Source organism: Astyanax mexicanus, unplaced genomic scaffold (genome assembly GCF_023375975.1).
Source record: "Astyanax mexicanus isolate ESR-SI-001 unplaced genomic scaffold, AstMex3_surface scaffold_49, whole genome shotgun sequence".
Classification (NCBI taxonomy): domain Eukaryota; kingdom Metazoa; phylum Chordata; class Actinopteri; order Characiformes; family Acestrorhamphidae; genus Astyanax; species Astyanax mexicanus.
The window spans coordinates 141,098-166,733 of NW_026040059.1; the positions used below are offsets into that span (position 1 = coordinate 141,098).

Genomic DNA, 25,636 nt, shown 5'->3' on the forward strand with positions numbered 1-25,636 from the left:
CCACAAAGGTTCTGCCATCGTTTGAAAGAGACTGTCTTAACCTATCATGTGTGCGACTTTCGGCAACGTACACGTTATCGTTGATTTTTTTATGAATTTTTATTTATATTAAATAATGCTTAAAATTCAATAACTCAAGATTGCGACATACTACCACAACGGTTCTGCCATCGTTTGAAAGAGACTGTCTTATTCTATCATGTGTGCGACTTTCGGCAACGTACACGTTATCGTTGATTTTTTATGAATTTTTATTTATATTAAATAATGCTTAAAATTCAATAACTCAAGATTGGCACATACTACCACAAAGGTTCTGCCATTGTTTGAAAGAGACTGTCTTATTCTATCATGTGTGCGACATTCGGCAACGTACACGCTATCGTTGATTTTTTATGAATTTTTATTTATATTAAATAATGCTTAAAATTCAATAACTCAAGATTGGCACATACTACCACAAAGGTTCTGCCATTGTTTGAAAGAGACTGTCTTATTCTATCATGTGTGCGACATTCGGCAACGTACACATTATCGTTGATTTTTTATGAATTTTTATTTATTCTAAATAATGCTTAAAATTCAATAACTCAAGATTGGGACATACTACCACAAAGGTTCTGCCATTGTTTGAAAGAGACTGTCTTATTCTATCATGTGTGCGACATTCGGCAACGTACACATTATCGTTGATTTTTTATGAATTTTTATTTATTCTAAATAATGCTTAAAATTCAATAACTCAAGATTGGGACATACTACCACAACGGTTCTGCCTTTGTTTGAAAGAGACTGTCTTAACCTATCATGTGTGCGAATTTCGGCAACGTACACGTTATCGTTGATTTTTTATGAATTTTTATTTATATTAAATAATGCTTAAAATTCAATAACTCAAGATTGGCACATACTACCACAAAGGTTCTGCCATTGTTTGAAAGAGACTGTCTTATTCTATCATGTGTGCGACATTCGGCAACGTACACATTATCGTTGATTTTTTATGAATTTTTATTTATTCTAAATAATGCTTAAAATTCAATAACTCAAGATTGGCACATACTACCACAAAGGTTCTGCCATTGTTTGAAAGAGACTGTCTTATTCTATCATGTGTGCGACATTCGGCAACGTACACATTATCGTTGATTTTTTATGAATTTTTATTTATTCTAAATAATGCTTAAAATTCAATAACTCAAGATTGGGACATACTACCACAACGGTTCTGCCTTTGTGTGAAAGAGACTGTCTTATTCTATCATGTGTGCGACATTCGGCAACGTACACGCTATCGTTGATTTTTTATGAATTTTTATTTATATTAAAAAATGCTTAAAATTCAATAACTCAAGATTGGGACATACTACCACAACGGTTCTGCCTTTGTTTGAAAGAGACTGTCTTAACCTATCATGTGTGCGAATTTCGGCAACGTACACGTTATCGTTGATTTTTTATGAATTTTTATTTATATTAAATAATGCTTAAAATTCAATAACTCAAGATTGGCACATACTACCACAACGGTTCTGCCTTTGTTTGAAAGAGACTGTCTTATTCTATCATGTGTGCGACATTCGGCAACGTACACGCTATCGTTGATTTTTTATGAATTTTTATTTATATTAAATAATGCTTAAAATTCAATAACTCAAGATTGGCACATACTACCACAACGGTTCTGCCATCGTTTGAAAGAGACTGTCTTAACCTATCATGTGTGCGACATTCGGCAACGTACACATTATCGTTGATTTTTTATGAATTTTTATTTATTCTAAATAATGCTTAAAATTCAATAACTCAAGATTGGGACATACTACCACAACGGTTCTGCCATCGTTTGAAAGAGACTGTCTTATTCTATCATGTGTGCGACATTCGGCAACGTACACGCTATCGTTGATTTTTTATGAATTTTTATTTATATTAAATAATGCTTAAAATTCAATAACTCAAGATTGGCACATACTACCACAACGGTTCTGCCTTTGTTTGAAAGAGACTGTCTTAACCTATCATGTGTGCGACGTTCGGCAACGTACACGCTATCGTTGATTTTTTATGAATTTTTATTTATATTAAATAATGCTTAAAATTCAATAACTCAAGATTGGCACATACTACCACAACGGTTCTGCCATCGTTTGAAAGAGACTGTCTTAACCTATCATTTGTGTGACTTTCGGCAACGTACACGTTATCGTTGATTTTTTATGAATTTTTATTTATATTAAATAATGCTTAAAATTCAATAATTCAAGATTGGCACATACTACCACAACGGTTCTGCCATCCTTTGAAAGAGACTGTCTTAACCTATCATGTGTGCGACTTTCGGCAACGTACACATTGCCGTTGATTTTTTATGAATTTTTATTTATATTAAATAATGCTTAAAATTCAATAACTCAAGATTGGCACATACTACCACAACGGTTCTGCCATCGTTTGAAAGAGACTGTCTTAACCTATAATGTGTGCGACTTTCGGCAACGTACACGTTTTCGTTGATTTTTTATGATTTTTTATTTATATTAAATAATGCTTAAAATTCAATAACTCAAGATTGGCACATACTACCACAACGGTTCTGCCATCGTTTGAAAGAGACTGTCTTATTCTATCATGTGTGCGACTTTCGGCAACGTACACGTTATCGTTGATTTTTTATGAATTTTTATTTATATTAAATAATGCTTAAAATTCAATAACTCAAGATTGGCACATACTACCACAACGGTTCTGCCATCGTTTGAAAGAGACTGTCTTATTCTATCATGTGTGCGACTTTCGGCAACGTACACGTTATCGTTGATTTTTTATGAATTTTTATTTATATAAAATAATGCTTAAAATTCAATAATTCAAGATTGGCACATACTACCACAACGGTTCTGCCATCCTTTGAAAGAGACTGTCTTAACCTATCATGTGTGCGACTTTCGGCAACGTACACATTGCCGTTGATTTTTTATGAATTTTTATTTATATTAAATAATGCTTAAAATTCAATAACTCAAGATTGGCACATACTACCACAACGGTTCTGCCATCGTTTGAAAGAGACTGTCTTAACCTATAATGTGTGCGACTTTCGGCAACGTACACGTTTTCGTTGATTTTTTATGATTTTTTATTTATATTAAATAATGCTTAAAATTCAATAACTCAAGATTGGCACATACTACCACAACGGTTCTGCCATCGTTTGAAAGAGACTGTCTTATTCTATCATGTGTGCGACTTTCGGCAACGTACACGTTATCGTTGATTTTTTATGAATTTTTATTTATATTAAATAATGCTTAAAATTCAATAACTCAAGATTGGCACATACTACCACAACGGTTCTGCCATCGTTTGAAAGAGACTGTCTTATTCTATCATGTGTGCGACTTTCGGCAACGTACACGTTATCGTTGATTTTTTATGAATTTTTATTTATATAAAATAATGCTTAAAATTCAATAACTCAAGATTGGCACATAATACCACAACGGTTCTGCCATCCTTTGAAAGAGACTGTCTTATTCTATCATGTGTGCGACTTTCGGCAACGTACACATTATCGTTGACTTTTTATGAATTTTTATTTATATTAAATAACGCTTAAAATTCAATAACTCAAGATTGGCACATACTACCACAACGGTTCTGCCTTCGTTTGAAAGAGACTGTCTAATTCTATCATGTGTGCGACTTTCGGCAACGTACACGTTATCGTTGATTTTTTATGAATTTTTATTTATATTAAATAATGCTTAAAATTCAATAACTCAAGATTGGCACATACTACCACAACGGTTCTGCCATCGTTTGAAAGAGACTGTCTTAACCTATCATGTGTGCGACTTTCGGCAACGTACACGTTATCGTTGATTTTTTATGAATTTTTATTTATATTAAATAATGCTTAAAATTCAATAATTCAAGATTGGCACATACTACCACAACGGTTCTGCCATCCTTTGAAAGAGACTGTCTTAACCTATCATGTGTGCGACTTTCGGCAACGTACACATTGCCGTTGATTTTTTATGAATTTTTATTTATATTAAATAATGCTTAAAATTCAATAACTCAAGATTGGCACATACTACCACAACGTTTCTGCCATCGTTTGAAAGAGACTGTCTTAACCTATCATGTGTGCGACTTTCGGCAACGTACACGTTTTCGTTGATTTTTTATGAATTTTTATTTATATTAAATAATGCTTAAAATTCAATAACTCAAGATTGGCACATACTACCACAACGGTTCTGCCATCGTTTGAAAGAGACTGTCTTATTCTATCATGTGTGCGACTTTCGGCAACGTACACGTTATCGTTGATTTTTTATGAATTTTTATTTATATTAAATAATGCTTAAAATTCAATAACTCAAGATTGGCACATACTACCACAACGGTTCTGCCATCCTTTGAAAGAGACTGTCTTAACCTATCATGTGTGCGACTTTCGGCAACGTACACATTGCCGTTGATTTTTTATGAATTTTTATTTATATTAAATAATGCTTAAAATTCAATAACTCAAGATTGGCACATACTACCACAACGGTTCTGCCATTGTTTGAAAGAGACTGTCTTAACCTATCATGTGTGCGACTTTCGGCAACGTACACTTTATCGTTGATTTTTTATGAATTTTTATTTATATTAAATAATGCTTAAAATTCAATAACTCAAGATTGGCACATACTACCACAAAGGTTCTGCCATTGTTTGAAAGAGACTGTCTTAACCTATCATGTGTGCGAATTTCGGCAACGTACACGTTATCGTTGATTTTTTATGAATTTTTAATTATATTAAATAATGCTTAAAATTCAATAACTCAAGATTGGCACATACTACCACAAAGGTTCTGCCATTGTTTGAAAGAGACTGTCTTATTCTATCATGTGTGCGACATTCGGCAACGTACACATTATCGTTGATTTTTTATGAATTTTTATTTATTCTAAATAATGCTTAAAATTCAATAACTCAAGATTGGGACATACTACCACAACGGTTCTGCCTTTGTTTGAAAGAGACTGTCTTAACCTATCATGTGTGAGAATTTCGGCAACGTACACGTTATCGTTGATTTTTTATGAATTTTTATTTATATTAAATAATGCTTAAAATTCAATAACTCAAGATTGGCACATACTACCACAAAGGTTCTGCCATTGTTTGAAAGAGACTGTCTTATTCTATCATGTGTGCGACATTCGGCAACGTACACGCTATCGTTGATTTTTTATGAATTTTTATTTATATTAAATAATGCTTAAAATTCAATAACTCAAGATTGGCACATACTACCACAAAGGTTCTGCCATCCTTTGAAAGAGACTGTCTTATTCTATCATGTGTGCGACTTTCGGCAACGTACACGCTATCGTTGATTTTTTATGAATTTTTATTTATATTAAATAATGCTTAAAATTCAATAACTCAAGATTGGCACATACTACCACAAAGGTTCTGCCATTGTTTGAAAGAGACTGTCTTAACCTATCATGTGTGCGAATTTCGGCAACGTACACGTTATCGTTGATTTTTTATGAATTTTTATTTATATTAAATAATGCTTAAAATTCAATAACTCAAGATTGGCACATACTACCACAAAGGTTCTGCCATTGTTTGAAAGAGACTGTCTTATTCTATCATGTGTGCGACATTCGGCAACGTACACATTATCGTTGATTTTTTATGAATTTTTATTTATTCTAAATAATGCTTAAAATTCAATAACTCAAGATTGGGACATACTACCACAACGGTTCTGCCTTTGTTTGAAAGAGACTGTCTTAACCTATCATGTGTGAGAATTTCGGCAACGTACACGTTATCGTTGATTTTTTATGAATTTTTATTTATATTAAATAATGCTTAAAATTCAATAACTCAAGATTGGCACATACTACCACAAAGGTTCTGCCATTGTTTGAAAGAGACTGTCTTATTCTATCATGTGTGCGACATTCGGCAACGTACACGCTATCGTTGATTTTTTATGAATTTTTATTTATATTAAATAATGCTTAAAATTCAATAACTCAAGATTGGCACATACTACCACAAAGGTTCTGCCATCCTTTGAAAGAGACTGTCTTATTCTATCATGTGTGCGACTTTCGGCAACGTACACGCTATCGTTGATTTTTTATGAATTTTTATTTATATTAAATAATGCTTAAAATTCAATAACTCAAGATTGGCACATACTACCACAACGGTTCTGCCTTTGTTTGAAAGAGACTGTCTTAACCTATCATGTGTGCGACGTTCGGCAACGTACACGCTATCGTTGATTTTTTATGAATTTTTATTTATATTAAATAATGCTTAAAATTCAATAACTCAAGATTGCGACATACTACCACAACGGTTCTGACATCGTTTGAAAGAGACTGTCTTATTCTATCAAGTGTGCGACTTTCGGCAACGTACACGTTATCGTTGATTTTTTATGAATTTTTATTTATATTAAATAATGCTTAAAATTCAATAACTCAAGATTGGCACATACTACCACAAAGGTTCTGCCATTGTTTGAAAGAGACTGTCTTATTCTATCATGTGTGCGACATTCGGCAACGTACACGCTATCGTTGATTTTTTATGAATTTTTATTTATATTAAATAATGCTTAAAATTCAATAACTCAAGATTGGCACATACTACCACAAAGGTTCTGCCATCCTTTGAAAGAGACTGTCTTATTCTATCATGTGTGCGACTTTCGGCAACGTACACGCTATCGTTGATTTTTTATGAATTTTTATTTATATTAAATAATGCTTAAAATTCAATAACTCAAGATTGGCACATACTACCACAACGGTTCTGCCTTTGTTTGAAAGAGACTGTCTTAACCTATCATGTGTGCGACGTTCGGCAACGTACACGCTATCGTTGATTTTTTATGAATTTTTATTTATATTAAATAATGCTTAAAATTCAATAACTCAAGATTGGCACATACTACCACAAAGGTTCTGCCATCGTTTGAAAGAGACTGTCTTATTCTATCATGTGTGCGACTTTCGGCAACGTACACGTTATCGTTGATTTTTTATGAATTTTTATTTATATTAAATAATGCTTAAAATTCAATAACTCAAGATTGCGAAATACTACCACAACGGTTCTGCCATCGTTTGAAAGAGACTGTCTTAACCTATCATGTGTGCGACTTTCGGCAACGTACACGTTATCGTTGATTTTTTATGAATTTTTATTTATATTAAATAATGCTTAAAATTCAATAACTCAAGATTGCGACATACTACCACAACGGTTCTGCCATCGTTTGAAAGAGACTGTCTTATTCTATCATGTGTGCGACTTTCGGCAACGTACACATTATCGTTGATTTTTTATGAATTTTTATTTATATTAAATAATGCTTAAAATTCAATAACTCAAGATTGGCACATACTACCACAACGGTTCTGCCATCGTTTGAAAGAGACTGTCTTATTCTATCATGTGTGCGACTTTCGGCAACGTACACGTTATCGTTGATTTTTTATGAATTTTTATTTATATTAAATAATGCTTAAAATTCAATAACTCAAGATTGGCACACACTACCACAACGGTTCTGCCATCGTTTGAAAGAGACTGTCTTATTCTATCATGTGTGCGACTTTCGGCAACGTACACGTTATCGTTGATTTTTTATGAATTTTTATTTATATTAAATAATGCTTAAAATTCAATAACTCAAGATTGGCACATACTACCACAAAGGTTCTGCCATCCTTTGAAAGAGACTGTCTTATTCTATCATGTGTGCGACTTTCGGCAACGTACACGTTATCGTTGATTTTTTATGAATTTTTATTTATATTAAATAATGCTTAAAATTCAATAACTCAAGATTGCGACATACTACCACAACGGTTCTGCCATCGTTTGAAAGAGACTGTCTAATTCTATCATGTGTGCGACTTTCGGCAACGTACACGTTTTCGTTGATTTTTTATGAATTTTTATTTATATTAAATAATGCTTAAAATTCAATAACTCAAGATTGGCACACACTACCACAACGGTTCTGCCATCCTTTGAAAGAGACTGTCTTAACCTATCATGTGTGCGACTTTCGGCAACGTACACATTGCCGTTGATTTTTTATGAATTTTTATTTATATTAAATAAAGCTTAAAATTCAATAACTCAAGATTGGCACATACTACCACAACGGTTCTGCCATCGTTTGAAAGAGACTGTCTTAAGCTATCATGTGTGCGACTTTTGGCAACATACACATTATCGTTGATTTTTTATGAATTTTTATTTATATTAAATAATGCTTAAAATTCAATAACTCAAGATTGGGACATACTAACACAACGGTTCTGCCATCGTTTGAAAGAGACTGTCTTAAGCTATCATGTGTGCGACTTTTGGCAACGTACACATTATCGTTGATTTTTTATGAATTTTTATTTATATTAAATAATGCTTAAAATTCAATAACTCAAGATTGGCACATACTACCACAACGGTTCTGCCATCGTTTGAAAGAGACTGACTTAACCTATCATGTGTGCGACTTTCGGCAACGTACACATTATCGTTGATTTTTTATGAATTTTTATTTATATAAAATAATGCTTAAAATTCAATAACTCAAGATTGGGACATACTACCACAACAGTTCTGCGATCCTTTGAAAGAGACTGTCTTACGCTATCATGTGTGCGACTTTTGGGAACGTACACATTATCGTTGATTTTTTATGAATTTTTATTTATATTAAATAATGCTTAAAATTCAATAACTCAAGATTGGGACATACTATCACAACAGTTCTGCCATCGTTTGAAAGAGACTGTCTTAAACTATCATGTATGCGACTTTTGGCAACGTACACATTATTGTTGATTTTTTATGAATTTTTATTTATATTAAATAATGCTTAAAATTCAATAACTCAAGATTGGCACATACTACCACAACGGTTCTGCCATCGTTTGAAAGAGACTGTCTTAACCTATCATGTGTGCGACTTTCGGCAACGTACACATTATCGTTGATTTTTTATGAATTTTTAATTATATAAAATAATGCTTAAAATTCAATAACTCAAGATTGGGACATACTACCACAACAGTTCTGCCATCGTTTGAAAGAGACTGTCTTAAACTATCATGTGTGCGACTTTCGGCAACGTATACATTATCGTTGATTTTTTATGAATTTTTATTTATATTAAATAATGCTTAAAATTCAATAAGTCAAGATTGGCACATACTACCACAACGGTTCTGCCATCGTTTGAAAGAGACTGTCTTAAGCTATCATGTGTGCGACTTTCGGCAACGTACACATTATCGTTGATTTTATATGAATTTTTATTTATATTAAATAATGCTTAAAATTCAATAACTCAAGATTGGGACATACTATCACAACAGTTCTGCCATCGTTTGAAAGAGACTGTCTTAAGCTATCATGTGTGCGACTTTTGGCAAAGTCCACATTATCGTTGATTTTTTATGAATTTTTATTTATATTAAATAATGCTTAAAATTCAATGACTCAAGATTGGGACATACTATCACAACAGTTCTGCCATCGTTTGAAAGAGACTGTCTTAACCTATCATGTGTGCGACTTTTGGCAACGTACACGTTACCGTTGATTTTTTACGAATTTTTATTTATATTAAATAATGCTTAAAATTCAATAGCTCAAGATTGGCACATACTACCACAACGGTTCTGCCATCGTTTGAAAGAGACTTTCTTAACCTATCATGTGTGCGACTTTCGGCAACGTACACATTATCGTTGATTTTTTATGAATTTTTATTTATATAAAATAATGCTTAAAATTCAATAAGTCAAGATTGGCACATACTACCACAACGGTTCTGCCATCGTTTGAAAGAGACTGTCTTAACCTATCATGTGTGCGACTTTCGGCAACGTACACATTATCGTTGGTTTTATATGAATTTTTATTTATATTAAATAATGCTTAAAATTCAATAACTCAAGATTGGCACATACTACCACAACGGTTCTGCCATCGTTTGAAAGAGGCTGTCTTAAGCTATCAGGTGTGCGACTTTCGGCAACGTACACATTATCGTTGATTTTTTATGAATTTTATTTATATTAAATAATGCTTAAAATTCAATAACTCAAGATTGGCACATACTACCACAACGGTTCTGCCATCGTTTGAAAGAGACTGTCTTAATCTATCATGTGTGCGACTTTCGGCAACGTACACGTTATCGTTGATTTTTTATGAATTTTTATTTATATTAAATAATGCTTAAAATTCAATAAATCAAGATTGGCACATACTACCACAACGGTTCTGCCATCGTTTGAAAGAGACTGTCTTAACCTATCATGTGTGCGACTTTTGGCAACGTACACGTTACCGTTGATTTTTTATGAATTTTTATTTATATTAAATAACACTTAAAATTCAATAACTCAAGATTGGCACATACTACCACAACGGTTCTGCCATCGTTTGAAAGAAGCTGTCTTAAGCTATCATGTGTGTGACTTTCGGCAACGCACACGCTATCGTTGATTTTTTATGAATTTTTATTTATATTAAATAATGCTTAAAATTCAATAACTCAAGATTGGGACATACTACCACAACGGTTCTGCCATCGTTTGAAAGAGACTGTCTTAAGCTATCAGGTGTGTCACTTTCGGCAATGTACACGCTATCTTTGATTTTTTATGATTTTTTTTTATATTAAATAATGATTAAAATTAAATTACTCAAGATTGACACACACTACCACAACGGTTCTGCCATCGTTTGAAAGAGATGTGTGCGACTTTCGGCAACCTACACTGTATGGTTGATTTTTTATGAATTTCTATTTATATTAAATAATGCTTAAAATTAAATTACTCAAGATGGGCCACAGTACCACAAAGAGGGGGGGAATTTATATTTATTTATATTAAATAATGCTTAAAATTAAATTACTCAAGATTGGGCCACAGTACCACAAAGAGGGGGGGAACCGGAACATACCATTTCACACAGCAGGGGGGGACCGGAATAAACCATTTCACACGGGGGGTTGTGAAATAACTCAAGATTGGGCCACAGTACCACAAAGTTTCTGGCATCATTTGAAATCTGTCCTTGGCTATCATGTGTGCGAGTTTGGGCAACTTTGACTGTATGGTTGATTTTATATGAATTTTTATTTATTGCAAATAATGCGTTAAATTCAATAACTCACGATTGGCACACACTGCCACAACGTTTCTGCCATCATTTGAAAGAGACTGTCTTAGGCTATCATGTGTGCGACTTTCGGCAACCTACACAACAACATTTTTTATGAATTTTTATTTATATTAAATAATGCTTTAAATTAAATTACTCAAGATTGGCATCACATGTGCGACTTTAGGCAACTTTCACTGTATGGTTGATTTTATATGAATTTTTATTCATTGCAAATAATGCTTTAAATTCAATAACTCAAGATTGAGCCACGGTACCACAACGGTACTAAAAAATCACAGCAAGTAACAAAATATTTAGGTTTGTAGCATGGTATTGTGCATGATATCATATGGCACACCCCCAATTGGAAACTCACCTGGGTTTCTGCAGTTTACAGTGTAAACTCTTCAGTCCAGCAGAGAGCAGCTCCACTCCTGAATCCTGCAGGTCATTGTTACTGAGGTCCAGCTCTATCAGGGAGGAGTTTTCTGATTTCAGAGCAGAGCATTGAGTTTCACAGTGTTTCACTGTGAGATTACAGTCAGCTAGTCTGCAAAGAAAGAGTAAACATAGTACAGTTAAAACAATGGAAGAAAACTCCACATTAATGATCTAATAAGATTTATGGACAAATTACATTACTTGTTCATATTTTTGCGGTCTGCAGGCTTATCATTACAAATGTTACTTAGTAAATCAACAGATACTGGATAATTTCCACTGCCTTTAATGGATTTAATGTTTTCAGCAACTCCATGATTAATGTTTTTAAAAACAAAAAAATATATATTAACCTAGTGTTTCTTTAATTGGTAATATGGTTCATTCACTAACACACCACTAAAAAGAGACTAAATAAATCTGTTCATGCTATCTCTACAATTGACCATTTTAGATATACCAGTCTATAAATTACTAGGTATAAAATAAGCACATTAAAGTCTTTCCACCATAAACTGACAAAGACTAAAAAAAATATATATATAAAATACACCAAATATTTATTTAAGAACTGATGAAACTTCCACTTTTAATTCACTACATATTTTCCCTGAGTTTAATACTTTTACTCCGATACATTTTAACGTCCTACTTCGTTACTCATTACCAGGGACGTCATCAGTCCTTCTTAGGGGCTCAGAAACCACCAAAGATAATCTACGTTGTCTCCGCTGAGCACACACACGCGCACGCCCACACACACTATATTAAACACCTCTTTATTCTACTGTTGTCTGACGGGATGTCCCACTCCACATACGTCCTGTATGTTTCTGCGTGCGTGTGCCCCTTCATTCACACTGGAAAGCGACAACGCGACAGGCCACCATTCATTTCCTATGGCAGGGTGCGATTTGTCGCTGCGACATGTGAGAGGTGACAAGTGAGAGCCGACAATCGACAAAGCGGCAAAGCAACAAGAAGTTGAAATTTTCTCAACTTTATGCAAATGATTTATGATGCAGTGAAGCGACATTCTAACCCAATCTTTGGACCAATCACATACAAGGCGGTCCGAGGTCCTCAGGCTTCTGCTCTCTGAACTTTTGGTTCCTTTTGCTGTGCATTCTGTTGAATGGGGTGGACATCGATCTGCGGTGTAGTGGATTAACCAGAGGATTCCTGCATCGCTTGGACACACACACACACACACACATACACACACACACATACTACCCCCACTTTATGGTCTATAAGGAACTTCAACCCCCAGAACACTCTAAAAGCCTTGGAGTTATCTTTTTCAAACAGCCTTAAATTTCAAAATGACATTTCCTGACTATTTCTTCACTCAGCCTCGCCCGAGAGCCCTAAATGCGAGTTTAGGGTAAAATTCTGTTTACATTCCTCCAAGTCATAAACCTCGGAGTTAATGTAAACATTTGGAACATTTGCAACACATTTGCAACATTTGCATCACTAGGACGGGACTGCGGACTTAAGAGAGTGTCAAAACTTAATTAATGCCTTGGAAATTGTTAATTCACCAAATATATTATACCAATTTAGGGGTTTGTGCTTTCTGCAACCACTTAGAAATAAGATTCATGAAGTTAAAATGAATGCTCTAAGCTTGGGATTCCATTTTCAACATTGCAGGCTCAAATTCTGTGGGGTGCAGGAAGAGCTCCTTCCCCCACCATCGTAAATTCCGATGCCAACCGCTTATCTACACTTAGCAGAGAAGAGGAATTTCTCACTGAGAAGATTTTGCTTAAAATACATATATATTGACTATATAAAAAAGGTGTTTTATAGAATGTTTACTAGATAATGGTATATGTGTCTGGTATATGGTATATGTGTTTGGATGTGTCCTGATTCAATTTTTCTACACATTCAAGTCTGAATCAACAAGGTTTAACTAGCATTTGATAATTTAGCTTTATTTGGTTATCAGTGGTTTAACCAGGTATTATCTTTTAAGTGATTTAATTGGGTTTAAATAATAACATGACTCTTGATCTCTTTCTGACAGAGTATCATCCATCGTTGTATTTCTAAGATTATCTAGTATTACAAAACTGTTTGTGGGCAAAATATATATAGTACATTTATTGTGATTCAATTGTAAGATTGTTTGTTTCCTGAATTTATCCTCACAAACTGATATGCTGAAAAATGTATTTTTAATCCACTGCTTAATTGAGTTTTCTTTTGGTTTGGTCTATTAGAAAAATAGACCATTAGCTGAAGCATGTTGACCATGTGAGGAGGGGGGGGTTTATGGCCCTTTGTGAATCCCCACCAAAGTTTGAAATTGCTCCTAGACCAATCAAAACACAGACACTTGGGCCACAGAGCCAATCGGAGCTCAAGGGCCAAACAGGCCACAGAGTCTAATAGTAAACTGGGCAGACACAGTTCAGAGTTTCCAGTTTCTCCGGAGTCCAGTAAAGTTGCCAGTTGAGTTTTGGGAGTTCAGGTCAGAGCAGTTAGAGAAGGAGTTGGAGAAGATGAGTTGAGGAAAACAGTTAGAGGAGAGAGGTTAGGGAGCCCAGAGATGGATAAAGGATAGACTGTTAGTTTAGTCATCTTAAGTTAGTTTTCTTAGACTAGTGCATTTAATCTTCAAGTATATTAATATTAGCTATCCTAGTTAAAATATCTAAGGTTATTTTACAATCTACGAAGCCAAGCATTATTCCATCTAAGTTTAGCTAAAGTACAGCTGAAAAGGAGATCCGCCAGATCCAACCCGGAAACCTGCGGTCCGGAGGCCACCAGCAAGCCACCTAAGAGCGAAGGGATTTACCCTGTGGGTTCTCATGGGGCTCCGTGCTGACACAGGAAGTCAAGCCACCCTGCAGACCGGCTCACGTGATCCTTTTTCGGGGTGAAGCATCAGACGACCAACCCAGGCGGACGTCACCAAGGCCCACTTCAACAACTCAGAGTAAGGCAGAGCTGGGTTTAATCTTTCGGCAGATGGTGTTCTGTTGGTCATGGTTTGGTCGGGTCTTTAATAGAGCGTCTTTAGTATAGATGACTCATTTTGAGTTGCTTGGTTGGAAATAAGAATTGGTTTCGTAGACTTAAAATGCCTTAGACCCTTATTTAGAAATACTCACTTAATAGTTATATTAATCTTTATTCCTTTCATATCAGCATTATAACGTGTTTGTCTTTTATTTCTCATTTATCATTCTACACTATGATTTGATAGCTAATGGCTACATTTATGACTTTTTAATGAATTATTTACTCATATCTGTGTGATTTAATAAATACTTTTATTTTACAAAACCTGTCATTTCAGTGTGTTTTTCTGGATAACTTGGTTATGAAAATTTCTGTCACCTGTAGAAACCACACCCTGAGATGTCTTGTGTTATTAATTAATTTGATTAATTAATTAATTAATTAATCTAATTAAATTAATTTAATAACTGGCGCCCAACTAAAAAATATTTCAACATCTCAATTAGCACCAGGTATTAAACCACTGAGCCCGCTACATAATTGGCTCGCCAACGTGGGGCAGGATTATTATTGGCTCTCCGCCGCGAGACCAGAATATATACACATTTCATAACCAGTTCCAGAAAATAGCGCTGTAAGTTGCAGAATAAAGTGTATTTTGTTGTTATTATTAAATGCGTTAGCTGCTGGCTAGCTGGCCTAGTTGGAGTTAACTGCATAAACCCAGCGTGTTAGAAACACACGCACATGTTCTACACGTGTTTTTGTTTACAATTCAGGACTGGCCAGTCCCCTGTGTGTGTGTGTGGTATGCGAGCGCTCTTGAAAACATTACGCTTATTTGTAAAATAAGCTTGGTTGACACACCGCCGTGTGTGGGTAACCTTAAACCCGGGTGTATATACGTGTATATACGTGTGTACTTACATAAAGTTCGAACTGTTTCCGGTAAAATAGACATATTTTGCCAGTGTTGATCTAAGGCCTTCGCGCAGCCCTGAGTCGCGGATCTCCGGCTCATCGACTCCGCGCTCCAGTTAAAACTGCCGGTTTTTGCGCGAAATCCGTAAAATCCTGCAGTACTGGACACTTCCACGTGCGTAAAAGAGTAGCTAACTTTTACGTAACACCACCCTGAGTGGCAGGAAGTTTATTGTGTGCGTGATTAAACTAACCACGCCAGGATGTAAATCCTCTTTGCTCATCTTGTGAAGTGTGTTGCTGCTGTGTTAAACTTTCGGACAGCCGTGCCCTTCTCCTCTGCTATTCACAGTCGACTGAGTCAGTCAAATCTGCTGACCAGGTCCCAGACCCAAGGGGCGGTCCTTAACGTGGCATCATCAGTGGGCGTGACCACTCCCACCAGTCGGCCTCTGCCACCATCTGGTGGACAGCCTGACTATTTACACTCAAACTCAAAGGGTGTTTTACTACCCCTCACCACTAGGGGGGGTACACTGCCACATCGCCATCTGGTGTTTGATTTGGTTAACTGCATACAGTGCAGAAAGGTGCATTTCATTTGTTTGACCACCAGAGGGAGCCACTTAGCCATATAGCTGTGTCGCCACCTGGTGTTGTACTTGTGTAATTGCTATCATCCTGTAGAGCGCATTTAGAGTTTCTGTCGCCAGAGGGTGCCAATTTCAAACAAACTTTTTGTTAAGTTAATAAAGGGAATTTGCATTGTGGTGGGGTTAAATGGTTTGTAAATAAGTAAACAAATAACTGCATTCATTTAATCGGTTAATATTAAATAGTTAAATTTAAGTTTCAGGTCTGCTCTCTCAAACATTACTCTTTATGTTACATTGAACCAAGCTAAATAGCTATCTCCATTGAGTAACTAATCACAACATAAAATAATTAACTGGTCATTTTAATCAATTTGATTAAGTAAAGTTAATTAAATTTTTGTTAATTAATTATTTTCAATTTAATTCAACCATCTTCAAATAAATTAAGCTTAATTATTGATCGATTAAGATCAATTATTAATAACTGATTGAAATTAATTAATTAATTAACCATTAAAAAAAAAAAAAAAAAAAAAAAAAAAAAAAAAAACCTATCCAGTTATCAGTTACTCAACCATATACCCAGCACACCTGTGCTTAATACATAGTTAAATTCTCCCATCCTGTACATAGTTAATAACTATACCCATATTTAGATTTAGACATTGTGTATAGTGCCCTACAGTTATTAAACTGTTCACTAGCATCACTGACAACAAATCTAACTATTCTTTTAAAATTAATCTACTAATTGTAACCTTAGGTCGCCCACTTTTAACAGATTTTCTTCTTAGAAAAGGCACAATGCTAATTGACTCGAACATAAAATAAACTTGTTTGTCATCAAAATTGTTTGATTCCACGTGCTTTACGTAAATCAAAATGTGTGTCACTGAAAAAGCTCTTTTAGAGCTTACAGCTGGTTTACCCCCAGGACTTACCGTCCCAGTCCAACAAAAGGACAGTGGGGGTCTCCATGCACTAATTGCCAAAAGCCTCAATGAGTGTGTATCTAAAATCCTTGAGGGCAAGCAACAAGTGGATCCGATTTCCCTAATACTGTGGAAACAACTGCTGTTGTCACAGGATCAACTTGCTGCTTCCTCCAAAACCATTCAAAATCTCCAAGCAGAGATTGTGACTTTAAATGATAGAGTTGCAGACCTAGAGAACAAAACTGTACAGTCTGAAATTAACCAAAGAGACCTCAAAACCGAAGTGCAGCTGCTTCAAAAGGAAGCCAACATAGCTACCCAACTTGCAGCTCAGTCACAGGAAAAACTAAAACATGCTATTGCAAGACAGGTTGAGCTACAAACTGAATTAGCACATGCTAACAATGCAGTCAAATTAACTCGAGACCAAACAGAGTTAACATTTGAGCTGATGATGGAGGGAGACTCCCCCATCAATCCAGCTGGTAAATCAGGAACCCCTGGGGTTCCGGATCCTAAGCAACAACCATCCACAAATACAATCCCTCTAGTCTCCCTTAAAGGTGCTGAAGCGCCAGTAGAACCAAGGTTCACTCAGCGTTCCCAGCCACATGGGACCTCTGTGCAACCTCAAGCACCCTCTGATAGAGATTTGGACAAAATTGCGCGTAACATCCCACGCTTTGAACCAGAACCGGACGGTTCTAATGATGTCCACCAGTATCTTCGCGACATTGACTTCTTCTTACGCCGTTTCCCCAAGGCCACGGTAGATGATAAAATCTACCTCATTAAGGTGTCCTCTAGTCGGGAAGTTGGACGTTTCATTGAGCGCCAACCACCCCAGGTTAAGAGAGACTATCCTGCTCTTTGCAAGGCTTTGGAGAATGAGTTCTCCAACCACCTTGTTCAAACCGGCCTTGCTGCAGCTCTTGCAATAAAGCAGAGTCGCCAGGAAACACCCCTACAGTACTATCACCGCCTCAGGCACGCTTATTTCGGCTATAGAAATGAGCCTGGAATGGAGGAAGAGGAAGTTTTCAAAACATTGTTCGTGAGAAACCTCCATCCCTCCACCAGTCACTCTTTTGGAGTCGCAGCCTGCCCTCGTACGCTAACAAGCCGGCAGCTGCGTGATTTGGCTCTCAGAGGATTTGCTAAGTTCCAACAAAACATTAATAAAAAATCAGAGTCAAATGACGTCCTGATAATTAATGAGCAGTCCTCCCACGTCAAGCAAAAAGGGGCACACAAGGCTCCAATGCCACCTAAGACCCAGTTAAACCACAAGAACCAGAGAGTGTTCCACTCTTGGCGTCGCTCGTCCCTACATTGGGCCAAGCAAAGTGACCAAAAGCCCTCCTATCGAAGGAAAGGTAGGATAAAACGCAGTTGGAATGGCAAACACTCACAGCATCAGGCTCGAGCACAGAGCTCCAGCAAACTTCAATCTCCGCTCAGGAGAAAGAGCCCAAAGCACCACAAACGTTGGTGTCCACCTAAAGGGCACAAGCATGAGACATATCCAACTAACCTGAGCACTAAAGACGGCAGTCTGCTCAGACAATTTCGTGACGAAATACGCAAGCAGGACAATGCTGAATCTGAATTCTTGCCAATTGTCCATGCTCCAGATCAACCTGCTTGGGGGGGTGCGAAATCCATCCACTCCAATGCAGCCTTGGTTGTACAGCCAGACGCTGAAGACAACCACACTGAGGAAGCTCCTTCCCTCAGCCTGGAGGATCCACCACCTAAACAATTCTTGGGTTTCTTAACCAAGAAAGGTCCAACACCAAAATTCTACCTAGCCACCTGGCTGGAAGATGTGTTCGGGTATGAAGCTCTTTTGGACACGGGGTCAGACATTTCTTTAATGTCAAATTCACTTTTTGACCAGGTGAGGGCGACAGCCCGCCGAAACAACAAAAAGATACCTCTGAAAAAGTGTGCTCTTCACCTTCAACCATATTCGCACACTGGTATCACTCTGCATTCTGCAGCCCTGGTGCACGTTGCCATCGGTCCAATGAGCCTCACCCATCCAATTCACATTTCTCCATTGGAGAACGTCCCATTGCTCTTTGGCAAAGACCTCCTTGACCGGTTCAAACCATTGATTGACTTTCAGCATCGTAGAATCTGGGCACAGGTTTGCGAACCCCTGCCCTGTCCTAAGGCACAGGATAGAGTTCAATGCTATCATGTTGCTAGCAACATTGAGCCACACAAGCTCATTGAACCTTCAAATTCCACGGGAATCAATGAGAAGCTCACTGTCAGGGTTCGGAAACCACCATCCTCAGAATCCCCTACCATGATTCTAAAACAAAACACCTGTTCATGGGCATTGACTCCCTCTACGGCTGTAGATGAGTACAACCCAAAAGCTGGAAAGTCATTCACTCTTAACACAACGGTCAACGGTGAAATCTTTGTTCCATGGGCTGACAAGTCAGCTGTTCACAGAACACCTGCAGGTTCCTTGCCACGGACTAACTGTGATCCTCTGTTCGTGCACCAAAAGGATTGTTCTCTTCTTGTTCCTGCACCAGTGGTTCCAGACAAACACAGTCCCTTGGATACTTATGAAGGTAAAAACATTCCCACCATCTACACAGATGGATGTGCTTTTCGGAATGCTCAAATCAAATGGAAAGTTGACATGACAATTGGTGCATGTGACAACACTTCTTTCAGAACACTGGCATTTCACCTTGATCCACTTGCCACTTACTGTGCGTCTTTCAGGATGCTCAAGGGCCTGTTTGTTTATGCCCCAGATACACACGCTTCATCTTCATTCGTGGTGCCTCAGAGCCATGGGGGGGAGAGCCTAGCCCAGGCCCTCGATCACCCATGGGTGGACCACAAAATGATGGGGAAAACACACCGAGCATTCCCACAATTGACATATCTGCCACTTGTTGGAAAAAGGCTAGTGTGTTTTCAGCCCCAATCTTCAGAAGATCTGTGTGGTGTATGGCCAATTCCACAAATGGATTGGGTCGAAAGACTCATGAAATTTGTTCGAAGGAACAAACATCTCATCACCGTGGCAGGTGCATTTGCCAGATGGGGGGGACGTCCCCCAGACCCTATTGGAATGGCTCAGGCCACAACTTTTTCGCTGAACCACACTTTCTCAGGTGTTGGTATATCTCACCGTTCTAGGGGTGAACTGCGGAAACACCCAAAACTGGGAAAAAGCACGCTTGGCTACCAACCATTGTGCTACACTGCTGAAAAGCTACTGGTGAGGTCCCAGCACAGCACTGGCAAAACAATTCGCGAGCTCAGGTCTCATTGGTTTGGTCCTCATGCAGAGGCAGACAAACTGCCTCGCATCTGGAACCAGATCCCGCATCGTCAGTGTTTTATTAAACCGATTCTCAAACAAGTTCACTGTAACCCAATTAAACTATGCAAAAGCCCCATGGGACAAGTCGGGACCAATAATGCCCTAGGTTAAATCATAATACTGGGCCAAATACTTAGACACACTGAGTGTTCATTGTCCACCATTTTCTGGCCTGACGCAATTGTTAAATTGAGAACGTACCACACATTCACTGTCTGGAACTCACCTATCCAAGTAGCATAACTCACAACAAATTGGATATTTTGTTAAACCTAGTGTTTGAATCACCATTTCAAACCATTAGCATAGCAGTATAATAAATACATGGAGAAGGGGGGGTGCCAATTTTTTTTTTTTTCTCTTCTCTTCAGGTGCCCAAAACATATTTTGTTTCCCTTCTGACTACGTTTGTTCCGCTATGTTGTTCTCAATTGTTGACTAAGTAGTGGCTAATTATTGAAGCATACCTTATGGGTAGGTTGTCTTGATAAAGTTATAAAGGAACAAATAGCTAGCAAACTATTTGTGACCCTTTCATATGCTTGTTGCCACCCTATCACATTAAATTAACTATTTTATTCAGAACCAAAAGCCAATAGCTACAACAAAAAAAAAAAAAAAAAACTGATCATCAGAGAAATTGTATATCCATTAGACCAAAAACTCTGTCAGCGACCTTGTAGTAGATTGTCTTAAGAAAGCATGACCAACAAGACACCAATTGCATGAAAGATGTACCCTAACGTGCTCTGTCTACAGAAATCCACGTTGACATCGACCGATGACCCAACGTCCAGTGGCCCATCGATCGATGGGGGGGGAATGTAGTGGATTAACCAGAGGATTCCTGCATCGCTTGGACACACACACACACACACACATACACACACACACATACTACCCCCACTTTATGGTCTATAAGGAACTTCAACCCCCAGAACACTCTAAAAGCCTTGGAGTTATCTTTTTCAAACAGCCTTAAATTTCAAAATGACATTTCCTGACTATTTCTTCACTCAGCCTCGCCCGAGAGCCCTAAATGCGAGTTTAGGGTAAAATTCTGTTTACATTCCTCCAAGTCATAAACCTCGGAGTTAATGTAAACATTTGGAACATTTGCAACACATTTGCAACATTTGCATCACTAGGACGGGACTGCGGACTTAAGAGAGTGTCAAAACTTAATTAATGCCTTGGAAATTGTTAATTCACCAAATATATTATACCAATTTAGGGGTTTGTGCTTTCTGCAACCACTTAGAAATAAGATTCATGAAGTTAAAATGAATGCTCTAAGCTTGGGATTCCATTTTCAACATTGCAGGCTCAAATTCTGTGGGGTGCAGGAAGAGCTCCTTCCCCCACCATCGTAAATTCCGATGCCAACCGCTTATCTACACTTAGCAGAGAAGAGGAATTTCTCACTGAGAAGATTTTGCTTAAAATACATATATATTGACTATATAAAAAAGGTGTTTTATAGAATGTTTACTAGATAATGGTATATGTGTCTGGTATATGGTATATGTGTTTGGATGTGTCCTGATTCAATTTTTCTACACATTCAAGTCTGAATCAACAAGGTTTAACTAGCATTTGATAATTTAGCTTTATTTGGTTATCAGTGGTTTAACCAGGTATTATCTTTTAAGTGATTTAATTGGGTTTAAATAATAACATGACTCTTGATCTCTTTCTGACAGAGTATCATCCATCGTTGTATTTCTAAGATTATCTAGTATTACAAAACTGTTTGTGGGCAAAATATATATAGTACATTTATTGTGATTCAATTGTAAGATTGTTTGTTTCCTGAATTTATCCTCACAAACTGATATGCTGAAAAATGTATTTTTAATCCACTGCTTAATTGAGTTTTCTTTTGGTTTGGTCTATTAGAAAAATAGACCATTAGCTGAAGCATGTTGACCATGTGAGGAGGGGGGGGTTTATGGCCCTTTGTGAATCCCCACCAAAGTTTGAAATTGCTCCTAGACCAATCAAAACACAGACACTTGGGCCACAGAGCCAATCGGAGCTCAAGGGCCAAACAGGCCACAGAGTCTAATAGTAAACTGGGCAGACACAGTTCAGAGTTTCCAGTTTCTCCGGAGTCCAGTAAAGTTGCCAGTTGAGTTTTGGGAGTTCAGGTCAGAGCAGTTAGAGAAGGAGTTGGAGAAGATGAGTTGAGGAAAACAGTTAGAGGAGAGAGGTTAGGGAGCCCAGAGATGGATAAAGGATAGACTGTTAGTTTAGTCATCTTAAGTTAGTTTTCTTAGACTAGTGCATTTAATCTTCAAGTATATTAATATTAGCTATCCTAGTTAAAATATCTAAGGTTATTTTACAATCTACGAAGCCAAGCATTATTCCATCTAAGTTTAGCTAAAGTACAGCTGAAAAGGAGATCCGCCAGATCCAACCCGGAAACCTGCGGTCCGGAGGCCACCAGCAAGCCACCTAAGAGCGAAGGGATTTACCCTGTGGGTTCTCATGGGGCTCCGTGCTGACACAGGAAGTCAAGCCACCCTGCAGACCGGCTCACGTGATCCTTTTTCGGGGTGAAGCATCAGACGACCAACCCAGGCGGACGTCACCAAGGCCCACTTCAACAACTCAGAGTAAGGCAGAGCTGGGTTTAATCTTTCGGCAGATGGTGTTCTGTTGGTCATGGTTTGGTCGGGTCTTTAATAGAGCGTCTTTAGTATAGATGACTCATTTTGAGTTGCTTGGTTGGAAATAAGAATTGGTTTCGTAGACTTAAAATGCCTTAGACCCTTATTTAGAAATACTCACTTAATAGTTATATTAATCTTTATTCCTTTCATATCAGCATTATAACGTGTTTGTCTTTTATTTCTCATTTATCATTCTACACTATGATTTGATAGCTAATGGCTACATTTATGACTTTTTAATGAATTATTTACTCATATCTGTGTGATTTAATAAATACTTTTATTTTACAAAACCTGTCATTTCAGTGTGTTTTTCTGGATAACTTGGTTATGAAAATTTCTGTCACCTGTAGAAACCACACCCTGAGATGTCTTGTGTTATTAATTAATTTGATTAATTAATTAATTAATTAATCTAATTAAATTAATTTAATAACTGGCGCCCAACTAAAAAATATTTCAACATCTCAATTAGCACCAGGTATTAAACCACTGAGCCCGCTACAGCGGGAATGGCAGGTAAATCACAGAAACAACCAAGAATCTAGCAAGCTCAAGAGTTATAGCTGTAAAATTAAAGTGGCCAAGGGATTCCTCATGTTTATACCATACGTTTCATGTATACATGTATATTTCTCAAGCGGGAATCAAATTTACTGGATGGTATAGCTTATATATATAAAATTTTATAATTATATTTATTATTAATCATTTTAGTAATCTTAATTTAGTTAACAAATACATATTTACTAGAAACATTTATTAAACCTTTTTTTTCGTTCCTTTTTTGTGCCTTTTTTCTTGTCAGAGGCTGGATCATGATACACGTGAACGTTGAGCTTGTCACGCCCACAAGGGACAAAATCGGGGAGACACAAGCGACTCGTCACGAACGCAGGGTGTCTGTGTGCGCATGTGTGTGTATATGGCAAGCCAAATAGGTCAGAATTCACCTGGGTCTGACGGCGCATAAAGCATGCGTAATGCTGAAAAAACGCAGACCAAAAACGTTGTATAGTGTGTGGCAGCGCTAGGCGCTAACGTAATTCCTCAGGCCTTTCATATGCAAAACGGACAGAATTTACGTATCCCCTCCTTCTCCAAGCAGTTCAGCCTTCTGACTCTGTCAGGGAACTTGCTCTCCAGTTAAAATAAAAGCCCCAAGTGCTCCAAATGTTTGCTTTGTTGTTAGATGTGCTAAGTTCCTTTATTTCTGGCTAAACTGGGCTTTACAAAATTTTGTCCCTGACAAAAACATAAAAATACGTAATAAAATGTACTTATTTTAATCAACCGTTAAAACGACACATTATGCCGTAACTATGAAATAAATATCTCGTAATTATGAGAAGTTTTATGTGTGTCTATCACAGCACTACAGCATTTCTCCGACTTAATGTCACAGTTAATTGAATTAATAAAATTCTATTTTACACTTGGCTTAATTCACAAGGAAATCTTAGTGTCACTGAGCGGCATTGATGGCATTTTAATAAGCATTTAAACACTGCGAAGGATTTTGAGTCTTGGCGTTTAAACAGCCGTAAAAAAATAAACCAGACCTCTCTGTATAAATCCTAAAGCCAGGCAGACTTTTTGAATGAGCGCTATCCGTTCAGAAGGATGTTAATTAACATTTGCAACACTGCTATAGACCTGTTATTTAATAAAAATGTTTATTAAGAACTGACCTTCCCATCTACTCTAATATAATTAACAATGTCTAAAAATATAAAACATTTTCTGAACAAACAATTTTTTTTGAAATATATAGCCTATAGCAAAACACAAAAAAACAACAAATCAGGCTTTGTACTGTACACTCATTAAACCGAAATAGACCAAGAACAATTCCATAATTTACAATGACTGACTACTCTCTAATATAATAAAATGTTTAAGAATATAAAACACTTTTTCAAAAAATGATTTTTTTAACTCAGTTCCGAGCTGCGAGAGACAAGGTGCAGCGCATTTTGCCCAAACAATAAAACATTTTAGTAAAAACAGTGATAATAGTATATTTTAATACCATTGCTTTGGTGTTTAAACTACACTCAATCCGACGATATTTATTACGTTATTTCATATATTTTATATTTTAATATATGTGACCATGGTGATGAGAATTCCCAGCACTTTCCCAGCACTTTCCTCAGGCGGGTCGGTCGGGCTCTGTTTGTTATTGCTATTTTTTATTTTATATAAAGCTATGGCGTGATATACACAATACAGCAGTAACAAATCAAAATGTTTTTCAAAAAAAGTTGCACAAGTTAGAATGTTGTAATCACACAGCTCTGGAACTGCAGTGAGCACACAAACACACACACACATACACACACACACGCCCGCACTCCTGCACTGCACTGCTCCTCATCTCTGATATTTTTTAAATATTCAAATTAAGTTCGAATTCATAAATCCTCACAATCAATTTTACAGTCCAATTTATCATGCATTCTTTATTCCAGCACCTTATGT

General features: G+C 36.8%; 2 protein-coding genes across 2 annotated transcripts in view; both read right to left on the reverse strand.

Moving 5' to 3' along the window:
• LOC125797546 (stonustoxin subunit beta-like) overlaps positions 1 to 25,636 on the reverse strand; it is a 172,430-nt gene that overhangs the window by 137,979 nt on the left and 8,815 nt on the right. The window lies entirely within an intron of this gene.
• LOC111196243 (stonustoxin subunit beta) overlaps positions 1 to 25,636 on the reverse strand; it is a 67,106-nt gene that overhangs the window by 38,284 nt on the left and 3,186 nt on the right. Inside the window, exons 2-4 of the mRNA XM_049473990.1 lie at positions 12,746 to 12,831; positions 12,455 to 12,599; positions 11,615 to 11,788 (exon numbers count right to left, since the gene is read on the reverse strand). Coding sequence (XP_049329947.1) covers positions 11,615 to 11,788; positions 12,455 to 12,534 — 254 coding nt within the window. The 5' untranslated portion in view covers positions 12,535 to 12,599; positions 12,746 to 12,831. The remainder of the gene's footprint in view (positions 1 to 11,614; positions 11,789 to 12,454; positions 12,600 to 12,745; positions 12,832 to 25,636) is intronic.